Below are 19,677 nucleotides of genomic sequence, written 5' to 3'. Positions count from 1 at the left end.
GGGGAGGAGCCAGAGACGGTGCAGCAGCGGCAGCATTGTCTGAGAAAGTGAACGCGTCTCCAGCGTGGCACCGAGGAGAAGAGGAAGAAGAAGAAGAAGAGGAGGAGAAGCGGCTGATCTTAACAGGACAAAACCCCAATCCGTCCACCAACAGACAGCGGGGGAGTCGTATGCTAACCCGCCTGAGGATCTAACCCCGTCACACCGCAGAGAAACAGCGGGATTTATTTTCTCCACGGGCCCGGATACAGCGGGATATCGATACAGAGCCTCAACTCGGGTCCTTTCGTCCTGACATGGACACAGGAATTGTACCCGAAAAGAAAAGGTAACGTCGCCGCTAGCTCGTGCTACGTAGCAGGCGAGCGTGTTGTTGTGGGAGCTCCCCGGACACCTGTGGTCCTCTGTCGGGGTTTCGCTGCTTCTATCGGGGTGACATTACTAGTTTTATCTCAAGGTGAACTCCTGCTTCGGCGCGTTTGTTCGACAAAAACTAGCGACGCGGCTCGTCAGCTAGCGGCTAACACACAACTAGCTAGCTGACGTAGAAGCAGCCGTGGCGATTTCTGTTAAATATCTTATTTAGCAAGCCACATAAAGCAACTAGTTAGCACAGGTAACGTCTCACTATACTTATTTGTGTGTTTACTTTCATTAAATCTGCTTTTGAACTTTATTTCCGTCCGGCAGCGTTGCTTCGTTGTTGTTTTTAATCGGCGCGCTCAGTTCCTGGATGCAGCGTTAGCTTTATTTACATGTTTCCGACACTATACACAGCGGATCACCGGTGGAGTTCTGTTTGGGTTGGATGTGCCAACATGGACAGTGTTGAGTGACGAGCTGCCAGCGCTAACGGGAGCCATGCTGGAGGTGTGGTGTGTGTGGGGTCTGATGAAATATTCAGGCTTTACAGAAGGTTCAATTTCTCTTTTAGTTCTCGGGGGCCGGTACTTGTTCATAGTAGAGTTTAATGAGAGAAGTGATGCTCTCTTAGTTCCACAGTTTGTAAACCTATGATGGAGAAATATCATTAGATGCATTGGAAACTATTTTTGAGTGAAGTTTAGGAAGAAAGTATCCTTTGGAGATCTGTCAAACTAAATGAGTCCAAGTGTTTTTAACAGCCAGTAATACCTCTTTGGGGGAAACAAATCAAAAATCGGTTGCAGCTGGAAATTGGTTCATGGGTAGATTTCCTGTTCACTGTAGAAAATGTTAAAGTTGAGATATGCCCTTTAAAAGTGGTGCATTACAATCACGTACTGAGTCTGCTCAATAAGTAAAAGTCAGAGTATTACATTTTTTGTAGTTTGAATCACAGACCATATATAGCAAAGTGGTAAAATTTAAGTTAAATGGTTTGTTGTTGTCCTGTTGATTGATTTGAGTTGGAGCTAGTTGTAATTGACTAAAATGACTGTTAATTGTGTGTGTATGAAGTTGAATATGTAGTTGACCTTTATGCTTTTTATTTATATGGTTCTTTTGATAATTGGTAATAAGTATTGATAGTGGGATAGGATCATTTAACTGAGCATGCCCAGACACCTCATCCAGCAGATTATTTATCAGCGGCTTAGTGTCCTTGTGACCAATGAGTTTATACTCAGACTTCAGTGTGCAAACTAAGCATGTTTTTTTCATCCCACAATCTGCCCTGGTTTGAGTTAGGGTCATACATTTAACTGTCCAGGTTGAAACGGAGGGAAAGGTAACACCAACTTTAGACCAAAAAGTCACCTGATAAACCGTCAGTCGTAAAAGGGGACAGGGGGACATGGGGATTCCTCTTGTTTCAGCTGGGATTAAAATAGTGACAATTCAATTCTTCCATAAACAACATCAATAGATTCACTGTGGATAAAGCAGTCAAGGACAAATGGGTGTCATTGTCTTAACTGAAAACTTGGCACGGTATATGCAAAGGTTGCACTTTTTACAAAAGTTTCACTAATTTCACATGAACAAGATTTTGAATATACTGTACTTAAATTGTTATTAAGATTTGATTCAGGCCCTTGATGTTGTGCACTTGTGCCAAAATGGTGGAGTGGCATTCATTAAAATGTCTGTTGCCCGACTAGTTGAATAGCTGCCATAAGTTCTCTTCTATTCACTTTCAAGCAGTTGTCCAATATTGGGAATGTGTTGTTATTGTTGTGGACTGTGACCAGCTACCGAATGCTTGTCCCTCAGTGTCTGCCAGTTTGAAATTAGGCTCTTTGTATTTGTGTAGGTAAAGGGTCCACATCCTAATTGGTTTCAGTAAGTGTGTGTTCACTATTATCTAAGAAAGAATCAAAGTTGTGGTCTGGTTGGATGCGGTTTGAGCAAGTCCCTGTGAGGTGCCACCATATTATTTCTGTCTCATCTCTTAATCACCAGGGCCTGACGTCAATAGGAGTGGCCAAAGGTGTGTAGCGATTCACTGGCTGGCAAATTGCAGGCTGACATTCAAGCACAATTACTGCTTATTTCCAGGCCAGTTACAACTTGAATAAAAAATGAGAGAACTTGTTGATACAGACTATAGATTTGGGTTGTTTGTGTGCACATTTCTCTCATGTAGGCTTTGTGATCAAAGACAAATTGAAGAAATGTGCACTGATTTGTGCTTGTTTTTATCAGACTGCTAAGTTGTACAATATAGAGTAGGAAAGGCCTCCTAAGCTTAAATTGGGATGACTTCTTAATAATGAAGCAATCCCACTTTATCCATGTAATACACATTAATAAATACACCACTGTGTTAATGGGTTTGACAGAGCTTCTCATAAACAATGTATGGAAGGCAGTATGAGGAAAGACACATTGTACCTTTGTACATCCTGGATTTTTTTGTCCTGGCAGCTTTTCATATCTCCTTTTACACACAAATGTGCAGGTATAAACATGTACACCTGCTTAAAAAGGCAGTTGACCTTTTTCCTATTGCCAGAAGAGGACTTTGCCTTTCTGTTTTTTTTAGTATTTAATCCAAACACACGTTCATTCACAGTTAGCCTCCAGTGTTTTGTATATTTAGATGACCATTTGTTTACTACATTTTTAGCAAAAGGAAACATGTAATGGCTGATCCATTATCTTTTACCGCAGCTTCCTTATTCCATGTCCAAACAGGCTGTAATCCAGATTTTTATAATCCAGTACAAAATGTAATATGTGTCAGAATTTCACTAACAGAATCATATCCAGGGATTTGGGGGAAATCCCTGCTAAACTGTTCATTTGAGCGTGAAAGGAGTTTATTTTCAGCCTTGTGTGGCCTTTCTCCTCATATTGAGTCAAAGTTTTAGTCGTGGTGTTTCCCTGAACTGGATTATATAACAGATAAGACAGTGTTTACTGTTACACTAAACAGTACTGACAGATAGAGAGAACACTACTCTAATGAATAAGGTCAGCCCCTGGGAACAAAATACACAAGCAGCTCTGTTGGAATTGTCCATGTTGATTTTCATCGTACCCTGTTTTTTCCCCCTATTGCTCTCCAGTCCACATATTCAAATCTGTTCAAAACTGTTCCAAAAAAGTTGTTTACATAGCGCCGCTGATTCAAAACAACACAAGTTAATTAAAGTGAGCAAAACTGCAAATGTGATTGTGTTGCGAGGCATGCCATGCATAGCGCTGCTTGGTGTGCATCACCCTGTGAGTTAATAGTGTTATGCAACGTGGCCTCTCCGCTCGACTTTGTTTTAACATCAAGAAAAGCGTTTTGTTTTCATTACATGTTTTATGTAAAAGAATAAAAGCAGTGTGCTGTGTCCTTTTGCAAGTTAAAGGAGGCGGGTCATCAAATAGCAACTTATTTAACTTTTTATAATAAAGTGTCACACGGGGGATTGAGACATAAAATTACAAACAAAGTGGTTGTGTTCGACAGCTGTGTCACATGTGTGTAACTTTCAAAACTAGACACTGAAACTGAGGTTATGATTCAACTCTGTCTGCATATTTAGATAAGTTTATTGCTTTGATATCAATTACTTAGGAATTGATCCTTGGTATTACAGAGCTGTGGTATTAGTGGCTTAATCACTGTGGTTTCTCATGATTAATTAAGGCTATTCCATCTCTGTATTCTTCCTCTTTATCAATGGCAGTGTATTGTAGTAGAATATTACATCTGGACTCTATTTGATGAGGATTTGCATAACATGATGTAATGGGGATCAGTCACTACAGAGGAAAACGATTTGTGTGCAGGCTAGTACTAATCAGTCATCTAGTCTCCAAGTGGGAGCCCAGTTTATAACAATGTGTGGAGTTTATTCGTCATTAGATCCTCTGGAACTTGGCCTGTAGCTTAGCGAGAGCACTTTCCCAACGGCTGTGTACAATGGCCTGTTAATCATTTGTAGTCATTTCAGCCTGTGGTGATAAATTAAGCTGTTTACTTGAACGTAAGTAGAGATGGTTGTTTGGGGAAAAGACTTTAATGGGGAAATGTGTTGATACAGTGCAGAGTTGATTACATAACGCTGCAGTTACCTTTCACGACATCCAGACATTCATGTTCTATGATGTCGCCAGAAGATGTAAATATTTGTCATTGGTATTTGACAAATGTGCAAACATGTGGCTGAATGTGTAGGCTTGTGATCAAAGCTGTTGTTGGAGCCTCTGTTGAAACGTGTATGCAGTTACAGTGGAAATAAGGATTTTTGGTACGCACCACCAAAAATCTCAGTTACAATTAGGACTGTACGACATGGCCAAAAGTTATATCAAGTTGAGAAACATTTTATATCAGTCGATATAGCTAGCAGAAAGAGAGACTTTTGTTCCTGAGTGAAGTGTTGTGGTTTTAAACTTTCTGACCAGAGAATGACAAAGAGCTGAGGTAGATCAAATATATGCTATACCTCCTCATTGTGTATACACAATACATAAACAATATTTAGAATTTTGTTATTTGCTATTGTTGAAAAAATTATTGATAATGTTTTATTACTCTAGCCCTAGTTACACTTTTGGTGGTTACCAGCAAGTTACTAGTTTTAAAAAGTGGTATCTGTTTGAACATTCTGTAGTGTTCGAACACTTTCCTCTTGTGCACTGTTTATACGTGCCAACTGTTTGGAAGCACTAGAGCAATTGTCGCACAAAATCCTCATCAGACAGGTTTCCCGTTTCTCAGGAGACAAAGGCTATGTTCAGTCTTTTGTTTATTGTTTTTTTCAACTAAATTTGATGGAAACTTTTTGTCTAAAACAAAGTTTTCCTGCAACCCACCCATGTGATTTGATACACAGTAGCCTAATTTTAGTTAGCTAGTCCATTTTCTTGTTGGGGAGCTTGAAATAACAATATGGCCTTGGTCAATGCTGTAAGTCCATAACAGATCAATTTCAATTAGGTGTACATTTCAAAGCCAAGTGCTTTTGAAACGCCATTTATTTGGATGTGATGCAGCTCCAGTGTCGTCTAAAATGCTTTTGAGGTCATTGTGAAGTGGTTGTGAGAGAGATTCTGTTTTAAAATAAGCAGCAGTCATGTTGACTGTTACAATTATGTTGGAGTTTTAACCAGCTAATGTGAAGTAGTGGTCAAATTGGGAAAAAATCGAATCAGTGCTTGGATAACAAGCCAGGGAAAAGTCAGGAAACTCAAAAGTCTGTTTTTTAAAGTGGTTCATAGAGCAGTAAGCAGTTAGGATTCATGGTTGATGCAAAAATAATAGAAAACATGACTATTTGTTTGTCCTGATAGTTGCAGGTGTCACTCTTTGTTTGTGTGTGCTCTCTGTGTTAGTGCCAGTATTGTCATTCTCCTCCCGGTAGATCAGTTGAGCCAGGCTCGTAAATGTCAAAATGATTGGTGACGCCCTGTAGCTTGGCTGTGCACCAGGAGACAGCCAAGAGAATCCATTCCCGTCCTCCCAGCCAATCACTCTAAGGGGGGTGGACTCCGCTTCTTTTGGTCAGTGGCCAATAAGACGCTCTCAGATAGCCATGCATGTAAATGAGTCTGATGGGGGTCCAGACGGTGGCTTGGCTCGGAGCTGGTTCGCTGCGGACTCCAGCTGCTGCAGCCTTCTCCTCAGTATCAGGCCAAAGGCCGATCAGGCTCTGTGCAGACACTCAAGTCAAGAAAAAGGGATGTCCGCTCTCGTGGTGCACATAGTGGAATCAGAACCAGTTTGTCGGAAGTCTGTGGCTGACCCGCTGCCTGTCTCCCGCAGAGTGAGCTCGGAGCGGAGGAAGGAGAAGTCCAGGGATGCGGCGCGAAGCCGGCGCGGGAAGGAGTCGGAGGTGTTCTACGAGCTGGCCCAGCAGCTGCCCCTGCCCCACAGCGTCAGCTCCAGCCTGGACAAGGCCTCCATCATGAGGCTCACCATCAGCTATCTGCGCATGAGGAAGCTTCTCACCTCTGGTCAGTGTCTGTATTTGTTATACCTGTTGTAGGACAGTGTAAGCGAGGGTCACACCTGTATTTCTTCTCTCCGATCATCAATCTTGCAGCTATTGTCGTTGCTTGAGAATGTAAATTCATTGAATTTACTTGTAGGATGCTGTCACCTTTAAAATAATTTGAAGAACTACAGGAGGAACATAGGACTCATCAAAGTGAGTGAGATAATGAGTCAAAGATGCAGGGGAAGGAAACAGTGATAGGCGAGGAAATACTGAGTCAACTGCTCTTAGAAATCCACTGTTACATACCATGCATTTACAGATAAAAGCTGTATGTGTTTCGCAGTGTCTTGCCCTGTAAACATGTTTTATTTTGATGATATTCTGAGCCTGATTTCCTCTTGCTTTTCTTCTCTTTCTCCACCTTCCTCTCTGTTATCACTTCCAGATGAGCCAGTGGCAGAAGAGGAAACAGAGCTGGATATCCAGCTAAACAGCTCCTACCTTAAGGCTCTAGATGGATTCCTCATTGTGCTGTCTGAAGATGGTGATATCATTTATCTCACTGAGAATGTCAACAAATGCCTCGGGCTGGCACAGGTTAGTCAGATTTAACCTGCTGTTTATCAGCATAGAAAAAAAATTTAAATCAAGAAATGCTAAAGCCCAAAAATGTATGCTTTCAATGTTAAATATTGTCATTGTAAAATGTTTGTAGATATGTTTAAACAGTGCACATACACATTAGGACTAAATTATGGAAAAGTCAACACACATACATGTTGGAGACAAATTGCTGTACATGTATGTGGTAAGAGAACCTAAAGTCTGTGCTCACTCTGTCCGCTGTAGTTTGACCTGACTGGACACAGCGTGTTCGACTTCACACATCCCTGTGACCAGGACGAGCTGCGGGAGATGCTCATCCACAGAACAGGTGAGAGACAACACCAGCGAGCAGTGTCATATTATTACAGACCTCTAGAAGACACACGCTCTTCAGCAGGGAATAGAGTTCACTCTGAGCTGGCAGGTTCAGACAAGGAAGCTGTTTGAACCAGTTTTTTTTCTCTTTGGTGCAGAGGTCAGAGTGGTTACAGTCTGTGACGGCTGGTGACTCCTCTTCTTTTATTTAACCTGCTGTCTCAATAAAAGCTTTACCACTTAACGCCTCCTCTGAATGCAAATACAAAATGTTGTTAGGAGGCAAACGTTTATGATGAAACAATGAAATCGAGCCAAATGTCATTTTAAAATTTTCAATTAAATCCACACACATGCTTGTCAACATACAGATACTGTTTCCCTTTTTTAAACTGTGGCTCTCTTTCTCCTCGTGTGGGTTCAGGCTCCAAAAAGACCAAGGAGTCAAACACAGAGCGCAGCTTCTTCCTCCGAATGAAATGCACTCTGACGAGCAGGGGCCGCACTGTCAACGTCAAGTCAGCTACATGGAAGGTGAGTCTTTAGAATCATTGCGCGATTGCATCAGCTGTAATAGAAACCAGTTTTAAAAACCACATGAATGCCTTCCTTTGGGATTGTAGGTCATGTCAAATCTTTTCGTTCATACATTTTTATTTAGTCGTAAAGAGCGTATGGATAGAAATATACAAACAAGACTAATAATGAAAAAGAGGAATTGTCATAACTTAATCATTATGTCACAACAAAGAGTGCCATATTGGATAATGACTAGATTATCATATCTTCATATAAATCCATATTTGCACACATGCATACACCTGTATATAGATACAAATAATATCTACATATCTATATACACCCATTTGGAGTTAATTACGTATGCTTCATAGGCAGGTTAACATTACTCTACTATAATCATTCAGCACAAAACATTTGAGTAACTCATTTCCTTTAAGTAAATTAACTTATTTGTTCTAAACCACTGCCGGCATCTCTCCCCAGGTTCTCCACTGCTCAGGTCATGTTCGTGTTTATGACACCAGCACTGAACAGACTTCTAACGGACTCAAGGAGCCACCTGTCCCCTACCTGGTTTTGATCTGTGACCCCGTCCCCCACCCCTCCAACATCGAGGTCCCCCTGGACACCAAGACCTTTCTCAGCCGCCACACGATGGACATGAAGTTCACGTATTGTGATGAGAGGTGAGTGTGTTCACAGCAGGGAATTTTATATGTTTAAGAAGCTTATTACAATCAGTTTCTTGAGCCAATGGTGTTGCATTTTTCTATTATGAGCAGTTTTCCTCTGCACAGTTGTACAGAGCCACCTAGTGTTCAGTGAAGATACTACAGAAGGTGATCTCTACATTTATTTAGCGAGTCAGTGAAATAATTCATCTTCTTTGCTCCTCCAGGATCACTGAGCTCATGGGTTATGATCCAGAGGACCTTTTGAATCGTTCTGTGTACGAGTACTATCACGCTCTGGACTCTGACCATCTCACCAAGACTCACCATAACTGTAAGTATGAATCTTAGAATTTTTTTCCAACAAATTCCAGTTAGGAATGTGTTTTTGTTGACAAACTTTTAACCATATGCCATAATCAATATTTTTATAATATATAATGTTTATTTTTGCCCTTAGTGTTTGCAAAGGGCCAGGTCAGCACAGGACAATACCGGATGTTAGCTAAGAGAGGAGGCTTTGTGTGGGTGGAAACCCAAGCCACTGTCATCTACAACAACAAGAACTCCCAACCACAGTGTGTTGTCTGTCTCAACTTTGTGCTCAGGTACAGAAGAGTCACTTTCCGTTTGGTTGTTTCCAAGTTAAGAGACATGATTATGTGGAGAATTGTAATTTTTATCCATGAAGTGTTTGAAATCCTGTTTCTAACTGAGCCACAAAATCCTCCGTAAACTCCATCTAACACCTGCTTAACTTTGTCTTCACCAGTGGTATCCAGGAGGAGAAACTGATCTTGTCTCTGGAGCAGACCGAGGATGTGATGCTTGTGAAGAAGGAGCAGAAGCGGCAGGAGGCGGAAGAAAAGGTTGTAGTGGAGAGCAGCCTGCCTGACATGTCACCAACCCTGCTGAAGGAGGAGGAAGAAGAGCTCGAGGCGGTGGCAGAGGAGGAGGAGGTGGAGATGGAGATGGAGGAGGCAGAGGAGGCGGAGGAGGAGGAGGAGGAGGAGGCAGCGGTGGAGGAGGAGGAGGAGGAGGCAGCGGTGGAGGAGGAGGAGGAGGAGGAGGAAGTGGAGAAAGGGGAGAAAGGCCCAGAGCTGGATGTGATCAAACTCTTCACCCAGGCGTCCAAGGCCCGGCCACTGGCGAGCCTGTACGACCAGCTGAAGGAAAAGCCTGAGGCCCTCACCCTGCTGGCCCCGGCTGCTGGAGACACAATCATCTCCCTGGACTTTAGCTGCCCTGGTCCGTGGCACACACTTCCCCGCAACATAAAACAAGAGTTTATCTAACTGAAACCATTCTAACCACCTTCTGTCCTCTGGTACAGATTCAGAGATGCAGCTGCTTAAGGACGTCCCTCTCTACAACGATGTCATGCTTCCCTCCTCGAGTGAGAAGCTGGCTCTGCCTCTCTCCCCCCTGCCGCCCAGCGAGCCTCTCAACACCAGAGGAGGATTCAAAAGTGAGGAATCTAAAGCTGAGAGCTATCCTCCAGCTCCGTCCACTACAATAACCTGCCACAGCTCCTCAGAGGTCAGACTCAGTGAACTGCAGTCATTTTACATTATAAACTATAAATGTTTTGCCCATTTATTAATATGCACTGAGACGTTAATGACCTTCGACATCTCTTCTCTTCAGGCTGACAGTCCAATGGACTTCTGTTTCCCCATGGACTCAGATATGAGCTCAGACTTCAAACTCGACTTGGTGGAGAGGCTTTTTGCCATTGACACAGAGCCCAAGACCCCCTTCAACACCCAGGTAATATTGTTTGGAGTCACTGTAGATTTTACTGCATTTAAACCAAGTTCATCTTTGGTCTAATACAGTGAAAACTTCTCAGTCTGAATCTGTTGTTTCTTTTTTTTCTCCCTCTAAGGCGATGGAAGACTTGGATCTGGAGATGTTAGCGCCCTACATCCCCATGGATGATGACTTCCAGCTGCGCAGTCTGACCCCAGAAGAGCCTCTGACCTGTGGACAAGTCAAATCCCTCAAGAGTTCTCCAGTCCAAGTCACACAGGAAGTGGACAGCTACCCCAGCTCCCCCTTCAGCGCAGTAGGAAGTAGCACAGCTTCCCCGGCACCACTTGGGCCTGTAATCGTTGCTCATCTCGCCACCATCATCGCTAAGAGGTAAAGTCTCTGAAATACACTATATTTATTACTTTATCATTACCACCTTTTTTCTTTTAATTCTTTTAACTTTTTCATAATAAAGCAAACATACAGACAACACATATAAAGCACCCAGTACACAGAGTGACAAAAAGAAAGTGCCAGTTTGGAAATGCCAGTCAATGACAATATTGGCATAATGGGAGACTGCCCTTCCATCAAGAGGGTCAAGGGTACAAAAGAAATAAAGAAAGAAGAAAAACAGACCCCAACAACCCCCCCCCTCACAAACTCTCTGTGCTGCAGGACCCCACAGTTGGACAAAGAAGTCTCACTCAGGACTCTGGCGGCTCAGAACGCACAGCGCAAAAGAAAACTGGGAGACCTAAAGGACATGATTGGACAAGTAAGTTCTGAACATCGAAACATAAGTTATTAGGAAGTCTTTGCCTTTGTAGACGGGGAGTATTAATATATGTTCTTGATGCTTTTTTTAAGGGAAATTTGCTGGAGGAACAACTGGTGCAGGGCAAAAAGCTGAAAGCCTCAGAGTCAGGAACAACCACCCCCGTTCTCCTGCTGTCTTCAGGTGAATAAACTAGTTTTGTGAGACTGTTGTCAAAATCCAGTCATCAGGACAATCATAACTCATTTATTTCTCTCTGTTAGACTTGGCTTCTTGTCTGCTGGGCAGCACGTCAGAGGCCACCAGTCCTCTCTTCAGCCTGCCGCAGCTCACCCGCTACGACTGCGAGGTCAACGCCCCCCTGCAGGGCCGTCAGTACCTGCTGCAGGGGGAGGAGCTGCTGCGCGCACTGGACCACGTCAACTGAGTCGCTGCTTAGCCTGCTCACTGCTGGACTAGACTGGACACTACAATTTTCTCCCTCACACCGCCACTCTCTTTCCAAGAACCCCCCCGCCCTACCCGTACCTGCCTAACCCACTCCCCCTTATTTAAGTATCTATATGAGTTTGAATCTAGTTTTGGCTGCTGTTTGTGCACATCATGTGATATCCGCAGCATTCCACCGTGACAAACACCATAGCAGCATCTGGGTTTTGGTGCAAGGGATTCAGGCATCATGAGATGTCCACTCGTTTTTTTTGTTTTTGTTTTTTGCTCTCTACCGGGGAGTCTCTCAGCACACAGCGCCTCGACAGGTGACCCCTTTCCAGCAGGTCTCCACAGAACCTGGCGCTACTGCCAGCAGTGTATTGTAAGCTTCAGTCGCACAATTTATATTTTCTTAAAAAGAAAAATATTACCAGCAATATATATTAAGTCTTTTTAAAGTAGTTTTAATGGGATTTGAACAATTTTATTTTTTTCTTCCCATACTTGTATGTTGTAGTACTTGTACTTACAAAGATGTCCTTAGTCGAAAAAGTATGAAAATATTGTTTGAATGTTATCTTCATTTAATAGCTGAGTCTTTGAGGTAAATACTTTTAATTGTGTAGCAGTCCAGTACATGTCACTTTATTACTTTACTGTAAGTGTGTGTTACTGTACATATACCAGGGACATTTTAATCTGCTCAGAGTGGCTTCACAGCTTCAAAAACAGAGTTTTCACTTTTTCTTTTTACTTCTCTTTATGGAGGATAATTTCTTTTCTCTCAACATGGAGTAACTTCATGTTTTTGGTTTTTACTGTGCGTGACACATTCAAACTGTCTTTTAATCAAGTGGAATCTCAGCAATTCACAATTTTACTTATGTGATCATTGTCGTCATGGCATCGGTGAGTTGTTGGACTTATTTGCTCAGTTAATGGTAGTCAGTTTAAGACCATTGCTCCATGACATACTGTCGTCTCATGCTTCTTGTTGCTGTCAAACATTAAATGGCTTTAATAAAGTACATTGTTTCAGGTTTCATTAACTTACTTTGTGTTTTGGATGTAGAAACTCAAGTTACAAAATGACACTGACTAAGTACAGCCTAAGTACAGCCTTTATAACCACTCATTGCTTTTCTATCACACATGGCAATAAAAGGTTCAGTATCTTGCCCATCAGCCCTTCAGCATGTGGACTAGAGGAGCTTGGGATCAAATCATCAACCTTCAGGGTTAATGTGACAACCCACTCGACCGCCTGGCCACAGGCCCCCACGCTCTGCCAAGTAAGAAGTAAAACATTGTAGAGGTAGAAAATACGCTTTGCTCAACGTGCTCAGAAAAACCTGAGGCTAAATACTGGACTGTTAATGCATCTTAAGATACTGGCAGGTTCACACACTCAAGCTGTCAGTGTTTGACAAATGAACATATATATAATTATTTGGTTCACGGCCATGTAGAGAAAACATGAAATAATTTAAGTGACAGTGCTGTTGAACAGTAGTTTTTTCCATTTGCAGTTACAACATTTGAACAAGTCTAGAGCACAGTCAAATACATTTTACGTGCCGGTCACAGTTGCCATCAGTTTTCTTCTCGTAAATATTTACGTAACAATCTGATAATCTGGCCAACCAGCGGTAACGAGTGTCACTCTGTGGACTCGGGAGTCATTTGCAGCCGAAGCAGTTCGTCTTCTCTCTGCACCATCATGGTGATTTGGTCGCTGCTGCGTACGGCCTGGTAGATCTCCTCCGACGTGTTCACCTTCACTCCGTTAATCTCCACCACCACATCTCCAGGTAGCATGCCCGCTCTGAAACAAATATGAGCTTTAGCTTTCCAAAACTTGCATCTTGGATAAATCACAATCATACTTTTGCACCTTCTTACGTCTGTCAACAATTTCAAAAGGTGATTCAAATACTTATCCATGCCTGTTATGTTTTATGTCCACCAAGGAGGCTGTTGTCACCCCTGTGCATTTGTGTTTGTTTGTTTGTAAGCAAGATTACACAAAAACAACTGAACGTATTACCACCAAACTTGTAGAAAGGATGAGGTATGGGTCAGTGGAGAACACAGTCAATTTTAGTGCAGATCCAAGTTTGTTTGTCATTTTCACTTTAACATTGTGAGTGAACGTTTTCACAGGGAACACTTCAAGGATATGATTTTTCTTTTGTAAAAACTGGTACTTTTAGGGGACTGATATCTATGAGTGTGAAATTTGGTGCAGCTGGAATGAATTCAGGGGGAAAGTTGGGCCTTGGCAGAGGTATTTGCTTTACTGAGTGACATTCTAGTTATTAATGTGTGTTATTAATGCTGCATTAAATTCACTTCAACACCAAAACCCTGACATCAGATGAATTTCAGCTTTTAAAACAAGAAGCACCACTCCTCCACACACACACACACACACACACACAGGAGCTTGGTCTGCCTACCTGTTGGCCGGGGAGCCCATGATGACTCTGTGAATCAGGATGCCATGTGTCACGTCAGGGAAGGATGGGTCTCTTAACTTCAACTCAGTAATAATGCTGAGGTAAAGGTAAAGGTAAAAAAACCCCCAGAAACAAGTGATTTCAGACATAACGCTGATGTAACAACACTTTTACTGCGACAATTCTGAGCATGAGGCATTTACCTCGGGGTCAGTGTCAGCATCATCACACCGATGTATCGCCGCTTCGTGTCTGACTCACCAGACCTGGAACCTTGTGGAAGATGGACATAAATATGATGTGTAAAAATAAATCCTTAACAAGAGAGAACAGCTGGAGGCTTCAGAGAACATGGAGGACAGAAAGAAGAGGATGTGGTGTGCAGCTGTTGATTCTTGAGTCTGCTCTTACTCTTTCTTTTCGCTGCTTTATCAAGGAAATCTCTGAGGTGATCGGATGGAATAGCAAAGGAGATCCCTGCAGTGACCTTCATGGTGTTTATACCGATGACTTCACCATCCTTATAAAGAGAAGAGGCAACACATTGAAATAAGAGGTGATCCTCACACTTGAACCAGAGTCAACAGTTTGTAATAAACACTTTAACAGCTGTAATTACAGTAAGTAAAACAGTTAAAATCTCTGTCTACACAAACATTAACCATCGCAGTCGTCAGAACAGGTTTGCTGACGTCTGAATGTGATGATTAACTCTTTCAAACAGGATACGAAAACAGTGACTCACCAGATTAATCAGGGGACCTCCAGAATTTCCAAACTGCAAAACAAATCAGTCATAAAGTGACGATAAGAGGAGCATGATATGAGAATAAGTCACAGCAAATCCACTAGGCGGGCTCATTTTTTCCTGATTTACTTTTGTACTCATGACGTTTGGAAATATTCCCAATATGTGCAGACACTCAAGTCAAGAAAAAGGGATGTCCGCTCTCGTGGTGCACATAGTGGAATCAGAACCAGTTTGTCGGAAGTCTGTGGCTGACCCGCTGCCTGTCTCCCGCAGAGTGAGCTCGGAGCGGAGGAAGGAGAAGTCCAGGGATGCGGCGCGAAGCCGGCGCGGGAAGGAGTCGGAGGTGTTCTACGAGCTGGCCCAGCAGCTGCCCCTGCCCCACAGCGTCAGCTCCAGCCTGGACAAGGCCTCCATCATGAGGCTCACCATCAGCTATCTGCGCATGAGGAAGCTTCTCACCTCTGGTCAGTGTCTGTATTTGTTATACCTGTTGTAGGACAGTGTAAGCGAGGGTCACACCTGTATTTCTTCTCTCCGATCATCAATCTTGCAGCTATTGTCGTTGCTTGAGAATGTAAATTCATTGAATTTACTTGTAGGATGCTGTCACCTTTAAAATAATTTGAAGAACTACAGGAGGAACATAGGGCTCATCAAAGTGAGTGAGATAATGAGTCAAAGATGCAGGGGAAGGAAACAGTGATAGGCGAGGAAATACTGAGTCAACTGCTCTTAGAAATCCACTGTTACATACCATGCATTTACAGATAAAAGCTGTATGTGTTTCGCAGTGTCTTGCCCTGTAAACATGTTTTATTTTGATGATATTCTGAGCCTGATTTCCTCTTGCTTTTCTTCTCTTTCTCCACCTTCCTCTCTGTTATCACTTCCAGATGAGCCAGTGGCAGAAGAGGAAACAGAGCTGGATATCCAGCTAAACAGCTCCTACCTTAAGGCTCTAGATGGATTCCTCATTGTGCTGTCTGAAGATGGTGATATCATTTATCTCACTGAGAATGTCAACAAATGCCTCGGGCTGGCACAGGTTAGTCAGATTTAACCTGCTGTTTATCAGCATAGAAAAAAAATTTAAATCAAGAAATGCTAAAGCCCAAAAATGTATGCTTTCAATGTTAAATATTGTCATTGTAAAATGTTTGTAGATATGTTTAAACAGTGCACATACACATTAGGACTAAATTATGGAAAAGTCAACACACATACATGTTGGAGACAAATTGCTGTACATGTATGTGGTAAGAGAACCTAAAGTCTGTGCTCACTCTGTCCGCTGTAGTTTGACCTGACTGGACACAGCGTGTTCGACTTCACACATCCCTGTGACCAGGACGAGCTGCGGGAGATGCTCATCCACAGAACAGGTGAGAGACAACACCAGCGAGCAGTGTCATATTATTACAGACCTCTAGAAGACACACGCTCTTCAGCAGGGAATAGAGTTCACTCTGAGCTGGCAGGTTCAGACAAGGAAGCTGTTTGAACCAGTTTTTTTCTCTTTGGTGCAGAGGTCAGAGTGGTTACAGTCTGTGACGGCTGGTGACTCCTCTTCTTTTATTTAACCTGCTGTCTCAATAAAAGCTTTACCACTTAACGCCTCCTCTGAATGCAAATACAAAATGTTGTTAGGAGGCAAACGTTTATGATGAAACAATGAAATCGAGCCAAATGTCATTTTAAAATGTTCAATTAAATCCACACACATGCTTGTCAACATACAGATACTGTTTCCCTTTTTTAAACTGTGGCTCTCTTTCTCCTCGTGTGGGTTCAGGCTCCAAAAAGACCAAGGAGTCAAACACAGAGCGCAGCTTCTTCCTCCGAATGAAATGCACTCTGACGAGCAGGGGCCGCACTGTCAACGTCAAGTCAGCTACATGGAAGGTGAGTCATTAGAATCATTGCGCGATTGCATCAGCTGTAATAGAAACCAGTTTTAAAAACCACATGAATGCCTTCCTTTGGGATTGTAGGTCATGTCAAATCTTTTCGTTCATACATTTTTATTTAGTCGTAAAGAGCGTATGGATAGAAATATACAAACAAGACTAATAATGAAAAAGAGGAATTGTCATAACTTAATCATTATGTCACAACAAAGAGTGCCATATTGGATAATGACTAGATTATCATATCTTCATATAAATCCATATTTGCACACATGCATACACCTGTATATAGATACAAATAATATCTACATATCTATATACACCCATTTGGAGTTAATTACGTATGCTTCATAGGCAGGTTAACATTACTCTACTATAATCATTCAGCACAAAACATTTGAGTAACTCATTTCCTTTAAGTAAATTAATTTATTTGTTCTAAACCACTGCCGGCATCTCTCCCCAGGTTCTCCACTGCTCAGGTCATGTTCGTGTTTATGACACCAGCACTGAACAGACTTCTAACGGACTCAAGGAGCCACCTGTCCCCTACCTGGTTTTGATCTGTGACCCCGTCCCCCACCCCTCCAACATCGAGGTCCCCCTGGACACCAAGACCTTTCTCAGCCGCCACACGATGGACATGAAGTTCACGTATTGTGATGAGAGGTGAGTGTGTTCACAGCAGGGAATTTTATATGTTTAAGAAGCTTATTACAATCAGTTTCTTGAGCCAATGGTGTTGCATTTTTCTATTATGAGCAGTTTTCCTCTGCACAGTTGTACAGAGCCACCTAGTGTTCAGTGAAGATACTACAGAAGGTGATCTCTACATTTATTTAGCGAGTCAGTGAAATAATTCATCTTCTTTGCTCCTCCAGGATCACTGAGCTCATGGGTTATGATCCAGAGGACCTTTTGAATCGTTCTGTGTACGAGTACTATCACGCTCTGGACTCTGACCATCTCACCAAGACTCACCATAACTGTAAGTATGAATCTTAGAATTTTTTTCCAACAAATTCCAGTTAGGAATGTGTTTTTGTTGACAAACTTTTAACCATATGCCATAATCAATATTTTTATAATATATAATGTTTATTTTTGCCCTTAGTGTTTGCAAAGGGCCAGGTCAGCACAGGACAATACCGGATGTTAGCTAAGAGAGGAGGCTTTGTGTGGGTGGAAACCCAAGCCACTGTCATCTACAACAACAAGAACTCCCAACCACAGTGTGTTGTCTGTCTCAACTTTGTGCTCAGGTACAGAAGAGTCACTTTCCGTTTGGTTGTTTCCAAGTTAAGAGACATGATTATGTGGAGAATTGTAATTTTTATCCATGAAGTGTTTGAAATCCTGTTTCTAACTGAGCCACAAAATCCTCCGTAAACTCCATCTAACACCTGCTTAACTTTGTCTTCACCAGTGGTATCCAGGAGGAGAAACTGATCTTGTCTCTGGAGCAGACCGAGGATGTGATGCTTGTGAAGAAGGAGCAGAAGCGGCAGGAGGCGGAAGAAAAGGTTCTAGTGGAGAGCAGCCTGCCTGACATGTCACCAACCCTGCTGAAGGAGGAGGAAGAAGAGCTCGAGGCGGCGGCAGAGGAGGAGGAGGTGGAGATGGAGATGGAGGAGGCGGAGGAGGAGGAGGAGGAGGAGGAGGAGGCAGCGGTGGAGGAGGAGGAGGAGGAGGCAGCGGTGGAGGAGGAGGAGGAGGAGGAGGAGGAGGAAGCGGAGAAAGGCCCAGAGCTGGATGTGATCAAACTCTTCACCCAGGCGTCCAAGGCCCGGCCACTGGCGAGCCTGTACGACCAGCTGAAGGAAAAGCCTGAGGCCCTCACCCTGCTGGCCCCGGCTGCTGGAGACACAATCATCTCCCTGGACTTTAGCTGCCCTGGTCCGTGGCACACACTTCCCCGCAACATAAAACAAGTGTTTATCTAACTGAAACCATTCTAACCACCTTCTGTCCTCTGGTACAGATTCAGAGATGCAGCTGCTTAAGGACGTCCCTCTCTACAACGATGTCATGCTTCCCTCCTCGAGTGAGAAGCTGGCTCTGCCTCTCTCCCCCCTGCCGCCCAGCGAGCCTCTCAACACCAGAGGAGGATTCAAAAGTGAGAAATCTAAAGCTGAGAGCTATCCTCCAGCTCCGTCCACTACAATAACCTGCCACAGCTCCTCAGAGGTCAGACTCAGTGAACTGCAGTCATTTTACATTATAAACTATAAATGTTTTGCCCATTTATTAATATGCACTGAGACGTTAATGACCTTTGACATCTCTTCTCTTCAGGCTGACAGTCCAATGGACTTCTGTTTCCCCATGGACTCAGATATGAGCTCAGACTTCAAACTCGACTTGGTGGAGAGGCTTTTTGCCATTGACACAGAGCCCAAGACCCCCTTCAACACCCAGGTAATATTGTTTGGAGTCACTGTAGATTTTACTGCATTTAAACCAAGTTCATCTTTGGTCTAATACAGTGAAAACTTCTCAGTCTGAATCTGTTGTTTCTTTTTTTTCTCCCTCTAAGGCGATGGAAGACTTGGATCTGGAGATGTTAGCGCCCTACATCCCCATGGATGATGACTTCCAGCTGCGCAGTCTGACCCCAGAAGAGCCTCTGACCTGTGGACAAGTCAAATCCCTCAAGAGTTCTCCAGTCCAAGTCACACAGGAAGTGGACAGCTACCCCAGCTCCCCCTTCAGCGCAGTAGGAAGTAGCACAGCTTCCCCGGCACCACTTGGGCCTGTAATCGTTGCTCATCTCGCCACCATCATCGCTAAGAGGTAAAGTCTCTGAAATACACTATATTTATTACTTTATCATTACCACCTTTTTTCTTTTAATTCTTTTAACTTTTTCATAATAAAGCAAACATACAGACAACACATATAAAGCACCCAGTACACAGAGTGACAAAAAGAAAGTGCCAGTTTGGAAATGCCAGTCAATGACAATATTGGCATAATGGGAGACTGCCCTTCCATCAAGAGGGTCAAGGGTACAAAAGAAATAAAGAAAGAAGAAAAACAGACCCCGTCCCCCACCCCTCCAACATCGAGGTCCCCCTGGACACCAAGACCTTTCTCAGCCGCCACACGATGGACATAAA

The 19,677-nt window shown here is 43.0% G+C and overlaps 3 protein-coding genes across 10 annotated transcripts; 2 read left to right on the top strand and 1 right to left on the bottom strand.

The window, feature by feature from the left end:
* On the top strand, positions 1–12,481 carry LOC117755590 (hypoxia-inducible factor 1-alpha-like). 5 transcript variants are annotated; one of them, XM_034575502.1, is made up of 16 exons: positions 3–328; positions 6,188–6,378; positions 6,808–6,959; positions 7,212–7,296; positions 7,708–7,817; positions 8,289–8,491; positions 8,704–8,810; positions 8,937–9,084; positions 9,249–9,407; positions 9,495–9,724; positions 9,810–10,015; positions 10,124–10,246; positions 10,365–10,621; positions 10,910–11,009; positions 11,102–11,192; positions 11,273–12,481. In XM_034575502.1, exons 1-16 carry the CDS (start codon positions 297–299, stop codon positions 11,434–11,436), a joined length of 2,358 nt encoding a protein of 785 aa, XP_034431393.1. In that variant the 5' UTR covers positions 3–296; the 3' UTR covers positions 11,437–12,481. The 5 variants fall into 5 exon arrangements, with proteins under 5 accessions (XP_034431389.1, XP_034431390.1, XP_034431391.1 ...); XM_034575503.1 differs by having other exon boundaries at positions 9,249–9,465; positions 9,565–9,724; XM_034575498.1 differs by having other exon boundaries at positions 1–328; positions 9,810–10,246.
* On the bottom strand, positions 11,706–14,754 carry LOC117755593 (serine protease HTRA2, mitochondrial-like). 2 transcript variants are annotated; one of them, XM_034575510.1, is made up of 6 exons: positions 14,646–14,754; positions 14,312–14,420; positions 14,104–14,173; positions 13,901–13,996; positions 13,070–13,266; positions 11,706–12,837 (listed from the first exon to the last, which is right to left on the bottom strand). In XM_034575510.1, exons 2-5 carry the CDS (start codon positions 14,391–14,393, stop codon positions 13,101–13,103), a joined length of 414 nt encoding a protein of 137 aa, XP_034431401.1. In that variant the 5' UTR covers positions 14,394–14,420; positions 14,646–14,754; the 3' UTR covers positions 11,706–12,837; positions 13,070–13,100. The 2 variants fall into 2 exon arrangements, with proteins under 2 accessions (XP_034431401.1, XP_034431400.1); XM_034575509.1 differs by having other exon boundaries at positions 11,706–13,266.
* Positions 14,755–14,819: 65 nt separating this feature from the next.
* LOC117755591 (hypoxia-inducible factor 1-alpha-like) lies at positions 14,820–19,556 on the top strand. 3 transcript variants are annotated; one of them, XM_034575506.1, is made up of 12 exons: positions 14,820–15,115; positions 15,545–15,696; positions 15,949–16,033; positions 16,444–16,553; positions 17,025–17,227; positions 17,440–17,546; positions 17,673–17,820; positions 17,985–18,150; positions 18,193–18,454; positions 18,540–18,745; positions 18,854–18,976; positions 19,095–19,552. In XM_034575506.1, exons 1-12 carry the CDS (start codon positions 14,842–14,844, stop codon positions 19,353–19,355), a joined length of 2,097 nt encoding a protein of 698 aa, XP_034431397.1. In that variant the 5' UTR covers positions 14,820–14,841; the 3' UTR covers positions 19,356–19,552. The 3 variants fall into 3 exon arrangements, with proteins under 3 accessions (XP_034431397.1, XP_034431395.1, XP_034431396.1); XM_034575504.1 differs by having other exon boundaries at positions 18,540–18,976; positions 19,095–19,556; XM_034575505.1 differs by having other exon boundaries at positions 17,985–18,171; positions 18,262–18,454; positions 18,540–18,976; positions 19,095–19,554.
* The last annotated feature ends 121 nt before the right edge of the window (positions 19,557–19,677 follow it).

Source organism: Hippoglossus hippoglossus, chromosome 22 (assembly GCF_009819705.1).
Source record: "Hippoglossus hippoglossus isolate fHipHip1 chromosome 22, fHipHip1.pri, whole genome shotgun sequence".
In the NCBI taxonomy this organism is placed as follows: Eukaryota; Metazoa; Chordata; class Actinopteri; order Pleuronectiformes; family Pleuronectidae; genus Hippoglossus; species Hippoglossus hippoglossus.
Note: the sequence above shows the minus strand (reverse complement) of the source record. Positions and strands in the feature narration are given on the sequence as shown.